The sequence below is a fragment of the Vidua chalybeata genome, chromosome 25 (genome assembly GCF_026979565.1).
Source record: "Vidua chalybeata isolate OUT-0048 chromosome 25, bVidCha1 merged haplotype, whole genome shotgun sequence".
NCBI lineage: Eukaryota > Metazoa > Chordata > Aves > Passeriformes > Viduidae > Vidua > Vidua chalybeata.
Window position 1 is genome coordinate 2,125,829 of NC_071554.1, and position 11,364 is coordinate 2,137,192.

General features: G+C 55.3%; 1 protein-coding gene across 13 annotated transcripts in view; it reads left to right on the forward strand.

The window, feature by feature from the left end:
* Positions 1 to 11,364, forward strand: part of MACF1 (microtubule actin crosslinking factor 1) — a 135,974-nt gene that overhangs the window by 47,920 nt on the left and 76,690 nt on the right. For 12 of the 13 annotated variants that reach the window (XM_053964510.1, XM_053964516.1, XM_053964518.1 and 9 more), the window contains 18 exons: positions 267 to 371; positions 892 to 987; positions 1,323 to 1,448; positions 3,438 to 3,590; positions 4,073 to 4,227; positions 4,594 to 4,720; positions 5,171 to 5,354; positions 5,889 to 6,058; positions 6,279 to 6,457; positions 6,645 to 6,783; positions 7,160 to 7,353; positions 7,504 to 7,666; positions 8,136 to 8,219; positions 8,309 to 8,416; positions 9,065 to 9,163; positions 9,316 to 9,468; positions 9,567 to 9,655; positions 10,056 to 10,191. In XM_053964510.1, the coding sequence (XP_053820485.1) occupies positions 267 to 371; positions 892 to 987; positions 1,323 to 1,448; positions 3,438 to 3,590; positions 4,073 to 4,227; positions 4,594 to 4,720; positions 5,171 to 5,354; positions 5,889 to 6,058; positions 6,279 to 6,457; positions 6,645 to 6,783; positions 7,160 to 7,353; positions 7,504 to 7,666; positions 8,136 to 8,219; positions 8,309 to 8,416; positions 9,065 to 9,163; positions 9,316 to 9,468; positions 9,567 to 9,655; positions 10,056 to 10,191 (2,460 nt within the window). Of the gene's footprint in view, positions 1 to 266; positions 372 to 891; positions 988 to 1,322; positions 1,449 to 3,437; positions 3,591 to 4,072; positions 4,228 to 4,593; positions 4,721 to 5,170; positions 5,355 to 5,888; positions 6,059 to 6,278; positions 6,458 to 6,644; positions 6,784 to 7,159; positions 7,354 to 7,503; positions 7,667 to 8,135; positions 8,220 to 8,308; positions 8,417 to 8,592; positions 8,681 to 9,064; positions 9,164 to 9,315; positions 9,469 to 9,566; positions 9,656 to 10,055; positions 10,192 to 11,364 lie in introns of those variants that run through there. The other variant, XM_053964512.1, reaches the window with a different exon arrangement.

Sequence of the window (11,364 nt, forward strand, 5' to 3'; positions counted from 1 at the left end):
CCAAAGAGGAAAATTGATTCCTCTTTACAGCAGTATAAACAAATTCCCATCTTCCCACAAGCACACTGTGTGAAGAGGTCCCTGGGCAGGTTCCCAGTGCCTGTTTGGCACACAGGAGGCAGATTCCTGTTGGGAACGGGGCTGTGGTGCCGTGCTGGACTCCCTGGCATCCACTGGTACCTCCTTTAGAACTTCCCCACTGTGTTAGTTGGACACATGGTCTGAGCGAGGTCCCAGAGCTGAGATTTGGACTTTGCCTCCTGCAGGAGCTGACAGCAGAGCTGGAAGAGAAGCAGGACATCTTCTGTTCCCTCCAGGACACGGCTGAGCTGCTCTCTCTGGAGAACCACCCGGCCAAGCAAACCGTAGAGGTGAGCAGGAACCTGGCAGAGCTGTGGGGTTCCCAAGGATCAAATCACCTCAGCTGGAACTGGGAGACTCACTGCCTCACCCCACAGAAGTGTTTTGTGGTGGCAGGACGTCAGTGCAGTGGTGGAGATTTTTTAATTCTGGGAAGTGGCCATTCCCAAATAATCGCCACCTCAAATTAAGACACAAACACACAGAGCATGAGCCTTTCCCACAGAGAGGTGATGCAGGGAACGGCCTTGGCTGCCCTGGGGTCATCCAGGCTTCCAGGGACACTGTGGTGGTGAAGCAAAGGGCTGTGGGAACCTTTTCCATGGGGTAAAAGCAAAATTGTTCCTGCCTCTGGCGTCGTGGGTGACATGGGGACACTGAGACAGGGTCTGCCATCTCCTATGTCCAAACCCTCCTGGCCGCAGGCTGATTTTGGTCATTTCTGTCCCTCCCTCCATCTCCTGTGTCCTTGCTGTACCCCTCCTGGCTGTGAATGCCCTTGTCCAGTGCTCTTTTCTGTGTTTTCCACAGGCCTACAGCGCTGCTGTGCACACCCAGTGGCAGTGGATCAAGCAGCTCTGCCTGTGCGTGGAGCAGCACGTGAAGGAGAACGCTGCCTATTTCCAGGTATTTGGGGCCAAATTCCCTCAGTCCCACCTGCTGAATCCCACTCCATGAGCTGCATGAGCTCCTCACACTGCTGTTGTCCTTGATGGAGAGGGAAGGAGGGATTTGTGTTTCCTCTGGAATATCTGTTAGCTGCTCCCTGGGCATTGCTAGGGGTAAAAAGGGAACAACTTCCCTGTAGTTCTGGTCATCCACCTGGGGTGACCCTGCCCTTGCAGCCCTAAAGCCAGAGCAGTGTCAGGAGCTGCTGGCTGAGCCTTTGGGGTGCTCCTTGCCTGCCTTCGGGCTGCTCAGGGGACTTGTCCAGGTCCCTGTGACCCTTTTTGCCTTCGCAGTTCTTCAGCGATGCCCGGGAGTCGGAGACGTACCTGCGGAACCTGCAGGACTCCATCAAAAGGAAATATTCCTGCGACCACAACACGAGCCTGACACGGCTGGAGGACCTCCTGCAGGACTCCATGGTGGGTTCTCTGGCACCCCACCACCCTGCTCTGGTCCAGCAACGTTGCCTGGGACACCTCTTTCTTCTCCAGGGAGAGCTGGGCTCCTTGTCCCCACAGTTTGGTGGGATGTGGTTTGTGTTCCACCTTGGGCAGTGATTTGTTTTCCTGTGGAGCTGCTGAATGAGCTGCAGGCTGCGGTGGCCCCAGCTGTGTGGTGTGGCTGGAGTTGGTCACTGTCATTTAGAGGCACCATCTGACCTCTCTGTGTCCTCAGGGTGAGGAGCAGGCAGCCTGTGCTGGCTGTGCAAGGTCACAGCCTGACGTGTGAGCTGCTCCTGCCCCAGCCAAGCCCATCCTGCTCGAGTCCTGCTGACAAAGGCAGGGCCTCTAAGATGCTCCTGGTTCTGCTTTGGAGCTGGTGGAGAAATGCCTGCTCTTTATCCAGCTCAAATCCTGTGCTAATCCATCCTGCTGGATGGGGAGAGTCAGGGCAGCCTGGCTGTGCCAGGGGCTGATCTCTGAACACGTGGCCTGGCTTAGCTGAGCAGAGCAGAGCCCGGGTCGTGGCACTGTCACCTTCTTGCCTGATTTGGCCTGAAAAAAACCAACCCCCAAGGAGCAAAGCATCAGCTGGTGTTTGACACCAGGGTCAGGGGAGGATTTGGGCTGTGGCTGAAGTGCTGAGCTGTGGTGGCAGGGTCAGGAGGTGACACTGAGCGTGTGGAGGCAGGTGGTCACTAAGAAGTGCACATCAGGGTGTCCCCAGTGGCACTGGGGTGCCCTTACTGGGGGTGATGGGTGCATCAGCACTGTCTTCTCTCCTGGAGGGCTGGGGGCTCCCCCATCCTCTCTGTCACGGTCTCGGGGTTGTCCTGGCCTGTCTCTGGTGCTGCCAGGACATGGAGGACATGGAGCAGCCAGGCTGGCTCCTGGGGTCTGTGTTTGGGAGCCCGGGAACATCAGGAGTCTGGCAGGTGCCATCTGGGGTGGGAGAGGCTGTGCTGGGCAGCCAGAGAGTGGCCACAAACCCAGGACTGGGGCAGCTGCCCTGAGCTCAGCTATTTTACTCTTTCTTACCTAATAAGTTAAAGTTGTATTTCTTCCAATCATGCTCCCTGGGACAGGCACAGGTAGTTTATTTAATCATTTATTCTTTTATTTTAATTTAATTTGATTTTATTTTTTTTTTTAACCATTAAATTCTCCTCCACTGTCATAGCACACTAACCAACCCCAGAGTACCGAGCATGAGGGAGAACCTTTTCTGGGATCTTTTTTTTTGAAACCTTTGCCACAGCCAGCAGGGGCTGAGCTGTCACTAATCACACGAGCTGCCAGTGTTGTGATCCGCACACGTCTCCACGGTGCCAGAGGCTGTTCCAGGGCAGCTTTGCCACCATCCCCCCCGGGTTGGTGCCATCACCAAACCCAGCAGGGATTTGTAGGAGTCAATTAGCTCCAGCTGGCAGATTTCTCCCCAGAACCGGAGGCCTGTGCGGTCGCTCCACCCTGAGCCCCTTCTCCTGAGATGTTTTATCCCCATAATTCATTGTCTCCCATTCCAGCCATTGGTTTAAACACCCCTTCATCCTTTGCTTTAGAGAAGGGAGCATGCTTCCCTGGGCTCTCCTCCAGGCAGCTAAACCAGCTTTGGGCTGGACATTGTCCTGCTCTCGGCCCCTCACAGCTGCTGGGACTTTGTTTTGGTGGATGTTGTGTTCTCTTTTTTTTTTTTTTTTTTTTTTTCCCTTTTGAAAGAAAACATTTTCTTGTCCTACCAGCCAGAGAGCCAGAGGTGTGCATGTGGCTTTGCAGGGCAGTGGGAGTAGCGGTGACGTCCCATCCCATCTCCTGAGCCCTCTTCCCACCCTGCCAGGGCAGCAGGATCCTCCTGACGTGTTTGCTCAGCCCTTGCAGGCCAGCACTGGGGTGGGGGGCGAGCTGAGATGCCCGGGACAGACCTCCCCTCACCATCCTTGAGCAACCCATCCTCCTTGTCCCTGCCAGGATGAGAAGGAGCAGCTGATCCAGTCCAAGAGCTCGGTGGCCAGCCTGGTGGGACGGTCCAAAACCATCGTCCAGCTCCGGCCCAGGAACCCCGAGCACGCTGTGAAGAGCACCATCCCCATCAAGGCTGTCTGTGACTACCGGCAGATCGAGGTGAGGCCTGGCAGGGTGCTGGTGGCCCTTGGGAAGGGAAGGCAGGGACAAGGGACTGGCACCTGGGGTGGTTTAGGATGAGCGCCGTAGGATCTGTCAACGGAAAGCAGGAGCGGAGTGGGAAGGCAAGGAGGAGGGAAACAGCAGGAATGTTCTTCCTGGAGCAGATTTCCATGTCTCAGATTTATTCTGGGCAGGAGCTGGAGTCCTTTCCCCTTCCAAGGAGGATGGGCTCCATCAGCCTCAGCCAAACAAGCTCGTGGGTGGCAGCCAACTCCCTGTAACTTCCTCGTCCCTTCCTCTCCCGGCACGAGCGGGCTGCACTGCCTGGCACCGTTCCAGGCTGTTGCTCCATTAAAACACATCCATCTGTGTATTTCTGGGAGCTGGCTCACCCCCAGCAGCGGGGCTGGCAGCAGGGGCAGCTGAGCATGGCCCTGCTGCTGGTTTCTGATGGGTGCCTGGTGTTGGTGCTGTTGCAGATCACCATCTGCAGGAACGACGAGTGTGTCCTGGAGGACAATTCCCAGAGGACCAAGTGGAAGGTGATCAGCCCCACGGGGAATGAGGCCATGGTGCCTTCTGTCTGCTTCCTGATCCCCCCACCCAACAAAGAGGCCATCGAGATGGCCAACAGGTAACTTGGTGACAGTCACAAGGAGATGAGATGGTGGCATGGGAGGGGACAGATTTTGGGGTGGGGATGGAGGTATGAAAGTGGTTTGTGGTGAGGAAAGGAATCCCTCATGGTTCTACAGCTGCAAACTCCATTGCAGAGATGGCTGCAGTAGCTTGCAAAATGAAAAAATGACAGTTTGGGAGGGATCCCCGCAGGGATCTCTGGCACTGAGCAGCAGGAGCATCACTCCCTGCATGCTGCCACTCTGGGGTCACTGCACTGATGGGCTGCTGCCTGGCACTGATGGCTGGAGGATTAATGGGGTCAGGGCTGGGTTTGCTGCGAAGATCCAGAGCTGATGGATCTGCTCCTTTCCCCTTGCAGGGTGGAGCAGCTGTACCAGAAAGTGATGGCTCTCTGGCACCAGCTCCACATGAACACTAAGAGCCTCATCTCCTGGAACTACCTGAGGAAGGACATAGCCCTGGTGCAGAGCTTCAGCATGGAAAAGGTACAGAGGAGCTTCCCTGCCTGGTTCTGGGGTTGTGCTGCTCTCCAGGCTTCTCTGTGTGGCCGAAAAGAGGAGAAAACCAGGGAGTGCAAGACTGGGGAAATCAATGGGCCTTTACACCTGGAATAGTGCACATCTTGAAAAGGGTTGCAATTTACAGCTACGGGGAAAAGGGGAATGATTCACACCTTGAAAACCTGAGCTTGGGGTGCTGTGCAAAAGGATTGCAGCTTTTCCCAATAAAAAGAGCATCAGGAGTTTGCTGCTGCTGAGAGATGGTGGATTGAGCATTTCATTAGGGAGTGAGCACAGCTGGAGGGAGGCACGGGTCTGATACAGAGGATTTCCCTCTCCCCCTCTGAAAATACTCCTTGGGCAAACGAAGGCGGTTTGGTTGGTGTGCAGGAGGTTGTTCCTGATGTTTGGATGTGCCTCTTTTTCCACTCACAGCTCAGATCCTTGGCTCAAGGGGAGTGTCAGCAAGCCCTGAAGAGCCTGCAGGCCCACTACGAGGATTTCCTGCAGGACAGCCGGGACTCGGAGCTCTTCTCCGTGTCGGACCGGCTGCGCCTGGAGGAGGAAGTGGAGTCTTCCAAGGAACGCATCCGGCAGCTGCTGGAGTCCATGGAGAACGGTGAGCTTCAGAGGGCCTGATGGTTTAACCAGGAGCTGTGGGAGCTCATAAACAAAGGATTTATGGGATGGCTTCGTGTTCTTCTTTTCCTGAGCTAGCTGGTTGATGGTGTGAGCAGATCTCCTTATTTCTCCATCTATCCCTCCAAGTGTTCGGCCTTTGTCCAGCACTATTCCTGCAGAGAGGCCTTGGCTTTGCAGCTTCCGCTGAGCTGCTGAGCCCTCTTCCCCTCGTAGTGTTGGCAATGGGGATGCATTCCAAGCAAGGAGCTCTTCCTGCATTTAGTCTTTGGGAAAATACACGTGGTGGTGGCACTTGTGACACTGTGAGTCCCACTAGGACTCCAGTGAGGTTCCCTGTGGCTGGACTCATTTCCAGAACGAGATGATTTAATTAAGGTGTTTTCCACCTGAGCAGAGATCCCGGTGTCAGCGCTCGGCTGCGCTCGGCTCCGGGGATTCCAGCAGGTCCCGTTTGGGACAGATACTGGCCAGTGGTGCTTGAGCTGCTCTTCTGTGTGTCTCTGGCTTGCAGAAGACAAGGATGAGACCGTTGCCAGGACCTATCTGTCCGAGCTGAAGAACATCCGCCTGCGCCTGGAGGAGTGCGAGCAGCGGCTCGTGAGCCGCATCCAGTCGCCGAGCAGCGCCCGAGCAGACGGTGACAGCATCCAGGAAAACGCCATCCGCATGGCAGAGCAGGAGGTCAGGCCTGCTTCTGGGAGGTGGGCACGGAGGGGTGAGGTGGGCACAGATCCAAAATTGGCTGTAGCTCCTCTGCGTGGGTTTGAGGGAATCTCGCAGCAGGGAACCCCAGCAGGTGGGCTCCCTGCCTTATTTCCTACCAGCTCCTTTGCCAAGGGCAGTCCTGCCTTTTCCCTGCCTGTTTGGGCTCTCTTTTCACGTTGTGTCCCTCCCTGTGCAGCGCACGCAGGAGGATCTGCAGCAGCTGCAGTCGGAGCTCCGGGTTGTGTCCGAGAGGTGCTACAGCTTCCTGGACAGAGCTCCTGCGGGGCCCAGCACGCCCCACCTGCGTTCAGAGCTGGACTTGGTGGTGAACAAGATGGAGCAGACACATGGGCTGTCTTCCATCTACCTGGAAAAGTGAGTAGGGATGTGCCTCTGTTCCCAAATGCCCTTTTGAGTGTTCTCAGTTCATTAAAGGCCTTGTTCTGTCCCTCCAACACACCTTGTGGTGGATGTAACCGAATCCATCCCCCTGCAGCACGTGGTGCAGCCTCCGGATCTCTGCCACGTCTGGGATGTCATTGTGTTCTGTTTGATTTGCCAGGTTGAAGACGGTTGACATCATTATCCGCAGCACCCAAGGAGCAGAATCCCTGGTGAAAGGCTACGAGGTGAAGCTGAGCCAGGAGGAGGCTGTTCCTGCTGACCTGGCAGCCATTCAGACTCACAGGACGGCCTTGCAGGTTGGTGCTGTTGGTTTGTCAAGCAGCGTCCTTCCCTTTTCTCTGCTGAATCTGGACTGTGGGACATTTTTCTTGCCTTGGTACATTTGAGAGGATTTTGTGCTGCTGACATGAGAGCCCTGATTGCTTTGTGAGTGTAGAGGAGGTGCTGTGGCTTGTGCTGTGTCTGCTGCTGTAGGACAGGGCCTGAACCAGTCTGACCTGGGAGCATTTCCCCTTCATTCTGCACCTCCCAGTTCTTTACAGGTTAAGGAGAGGGGGGAAAATAAACCCATTAACTCCTTTGCAGCTTTGTCACCTCTGGCTGGGAGGACATCTCTGACTTGGTCCCTTCTGCTTTCAGTGACACTGACCCTGGTGCTGTCTCCTTTTGCAGCAATGGCTCGGGGAGGCGAAGGACAAGGGCTCCGTGTTCTCCAGGCTGGAGGAGGAGATGGCGAAGGCGAAGGAGGTGGGGGAGCAGCTGTTCAGGCTGAGGCAGGAGCGCAGCATCGACCTGGAGCGCTTCCAGGAGAAGGGGAGCCAGCTGTGGGATCGCTGGCAGCGAGTCTGCGCCCAGATCGAGACCCGGTGAGAGACCTCCTGCCTCCTCTCCCAGATTTACTCTCATCCTTCAGCTGAGACCTTGGGTCAGGCTTGGTGGAGGCGAAATCTTTCTGCCTGGGATTCCTGCTGGTGGTGTTTCACCTCCTCCTCTTACCTGTCGTGGTTTTCTCTCAGCCACACGGAGCTGGAGAGCATCCAGGAGGTGCTGAGTGATTACCGGCAGTGCCACAGCGCCCTGATCCAGTGGATTGAGGAGATCACAGCCCAGCAGGAGCTGATGAAGCCTGGCCAGGCTGAGGACAGCCGGGTGCTGTCGGAGCAGCTCAGCCAGCAAACGGTGAGGCAGGACCTCGTGATGTCTCCTTGCTGCTGTGACCGTGTCGCTTCTTTTCATCTCTGGGCTTGGAAATATGAAAAGCAGCAGGGAAGAGGCTGCAGGCCTGAGCTGGGTGTCTGGGAAGTGGAGGAACTCTGCTTGGCTCGAGGTGCAGATGAGGTCTTGTGTGAAAAATTGGAGAGTGTAAAGATTTTAGCCAAAAGTGCAGGGATGTGAACCAGAATTCTGCTCACGTGCCCATGGCTGCTGTCATAGAATCCCAGAAAGGTTGGGTTGGAAGGGATTTCTAAGATAATCTTGTTTCCATCCTCCTGCCACAGGCAGGGACACCTTCCACTATCCCAGGTTGCTCCAAGCCCCCTCCAACCTGGCCTTGAACACTTCCATGGTTGGGGCATCCACAGCTTCTCTGGGCAACAACTCAGCCAACCTGTTCTGACAACCACTTTTGCTTTGAATTTCCTTGAAGGCTTTGGCTGCAGAAATTGAGAAAAACCAAGCCAAGCTGGACCAGTGTCAGAAATTCTCCCAGCAGTACTCGGCCGCCGTCAAGGTACAGTTCCTGGGCAGGGTGGGCTGGGCAGGAGCAGCCCTGGCAGAGTTTGCAGATCTCACAAGCTCCACATCTCCCCACCTTTTCAGGACTATGAGCTGCAGCTGATGACCTACAGGGCCTTTGTGGAGTCGCAGCAGAAGTCGCCCATGAAGCGCCGGCGGATGCTCTCCTCCTCAGATGCCATCACCCAGGAGGTAGGAACCCACCTAAGCTCAGCAGGGGGGGAAATTTCCAGGGGGGGCTTCTTCCACGCCCAGCAAAACCACCCAGCAGCCTCTGTGAAATGAGCTCCTTCCTGCTGAACTCTCTTGTATAAATAAAGTTTCCACCCTCGCTGTTTTTTCCAATAGCCAGAGAGGATGGCTTAGTGCCCTAAGCACCAGGTATGCCATACCTAGACTCCTGGGAACCCCTGGGTCAAATCCAGCGGGGTCGGCTCAGCCCTTCAGCCTTGCGAGGTAAATAACCAGAGCACCATGCAGTGTTGCTGTGTGTGCATCTTTGGGATGAGAACCTTTTAGGGACCCGAGGTCCTGTCTGCTCTGTGTGGATATTAAAGATCCCGGTAGCCCTCTGTAAGAGTTGAGCATCCGCCCCAGTGTCCGTGGCCGGAGTGTGCCCTCGCTCCAGTGTCGTGCAGCATGCCTTGTGTGGCCACCACCCTCCCCAGCAGACCTGCTGCATTCCATTGGTGCCATCCCGGGTCTGCCAGGTGCCTTGTGGGGTTCCCAAGCCAGAGGTGCCTCATCCCTGTCATGTACTGTGAAGGGTGACGCTCTGGATCCGCCAGCACGACTGATGCACCCCCTCTTCCCTCTGTTTTCCCCTCTGTCCCTTGGCAGTTCATGGATTTGAGGACTCGCTACACGGCCCTGGTGACTCTGACCACCCAGCACGTGAAGTACATCAGCGACGCGCTGCGGCGGCTGGAGGAGGAGGAGGTGAGGCCGTGGGGCACACCTGGACTCTGTCCCCACATCCCCCCCACCCCCAGGGATGCTGCGCCGTGCTGAGGGAGCAGCATCTCCCTTTGCTCCCCCTTTGGAGACCCCTTTTGACGTGGTTGTCTTCCTCCTTCCTCCTCTGTTTGCAGAAAGTGGTGGAGGAGGAAAAGCAGGAGCACGTGGACAAGGTGAAGGAGCTCCTGGGCTGGGCCCTGGGCTTGAAGCAGAGTGTGCAGGGCAGGACAGCTGCTGCTGGCAGCAGAGAGCTGGGAGACATTGAGAAATCCATCTCGGAGCAGCAGGTAAAGCAGGACTGACACCAGACCCTGAGGTTTAACTTCTGCTCTTTTTTTCACAGCTGCATTAAGCTCCTTTCTTTCTTTTTCACATTTTTTTCCAGGCCCTGAATGAGGAGCTGACTGCGAAGAAAGAGCAGGTCTCTGAGGCCATCAAAACTTCCCAAATCTTCCTGGCAAAACACAGCCACAAGTGAGTGTGACCAGGGAGAGAACAGGGGCTGGAGATGAGATTCCTTAGAGCTGGTGGATCCATGGGATCCAGTGCCTGACTCCAGTTAAAAACAATGAGCTGCACACAGCAGTTGTCTTCTCTACTGTCTGCAATGAGATCTGTGAAATGTGCAACCCATTTATGTTGTGGGACAATATTTATCCTCTTTAGCTGAGATGCAGCCCCATATGTTTGGGGATTTGATTGTTACAAGGCAGGTCAGCCTTTGCTCAGTTATCCTGGCAGGTTTTAGCTGGGCAGGGCAGGGAGAGGAAGGGACTCATGGTGGATTTGGCCTTTTCCTGCGCTTGGAAGGACGTGGTAATTCTGTGGAGCTGGTTTGGGCAGTATCCTGAGATATTTCCCCTTCCCCTTGCAGGCTTTCCCAAGCAGAAAAGGACCAGATTTCTGCTCAGATTGGTGCTCTGAAGGAAACCTACCAGGCTCTCTGCAGCAACTCCACGGAGCAGCTCCAGCAGCTCCAGAGCCAGCTGGCTCAGGAGACAGAGCACAAGGTACTGCTCCCTGCTCAGCCCTGCTCACTCCTCGCCTTCCCTCCTCAGGCTGTGGAAAAGGTTTCATTTTGTTGTGTGTCTCCTGGCCACTGGCCACTCACAGCCTCGTGGTTGCCCTCCCTTCTCTCCTATTCATGGTCACCCAAAGCATCTGGTGGTCCCTGGAGGCCAAGCAGGAGCTGTTCTCCTGCTGCCTTCCAGGTCCATGGGAGAGTTGTCCTTTGGTTGCCATCAGGGCTCTGCCCTCTGCACAAGGCTCGTTTGTGCTCGGTGAGCAGGGTGGCAGATGCAATTCTGCCCTGGAAATGGTCCCCTTGAGGAAATCTGTGTCCCCTTGAGGAAATCTGTGTCCCCTGAGGGCTCAGTCCCACAGGCTGCCTGCGGGCAGGGGCTGCAGGAAGGTGGGACTCACGTGGCCTCGGGGATCTCAGGGTCTGGCCAAGCCTTTTTCTCAGCGGTGGCTGACCCAAGTAGCTCTTCCTTGTGGAAGGCAAATGCATTATCCAGCCCCTCAGCTGACCTGGGAGACCTTCAGGACCCGTTCCCTGTTCATATCCACCAGGTCCCATCCTTGTAGGGAGGGCTGGAAGCGCATCCTTATTGCCTCTGTTACGAGCTGTCATTCACAGATTTATGTGTGCGTGTTCTCTAAGTGTATATTCATGTGTCAATGGATATTTTTGTGTGTTTGCTTGCTGGCTCCCTGTACCCTGAAGCAACAGCCCGCTCACATCTGGCTGTGAGACGCAGGTTTTGGCTCTCAGGTCTGTGAGTGAAGCCCTGTTCAAGCCACTCATGGGGAGAAGGTGGCAGAGCTGCTTTTTTTTTGAGAACTGCCTGTCCAGCTTTCACCTAAATATGTAGTGTTTTGCTCCAAACTGGACTTTACAGCACATTCCAGGTGTTTCAGAGCAGGAAATTATTTCTTTTATTGGAAGCCCTTTAGCCCTTGTGCTGGCAGCAGAAAGGTGAACACATCATTTTGTTGAGCCATCAAAGATTTGGTGCAGCCTCTCTGTGGAATGGATTCTTTTTTTCCTTTCTCTTTTCCTCCCTTTTGGTCAGGAAAATTATTTTGGAGCAAAAGCCTTCTCCAGGGCTTGTTTTGGTACAGCACGAGGCTGCTTTGGGGCTGGAACAGTTTTCACTCACAGACTCGATGAAGCCCAGGCA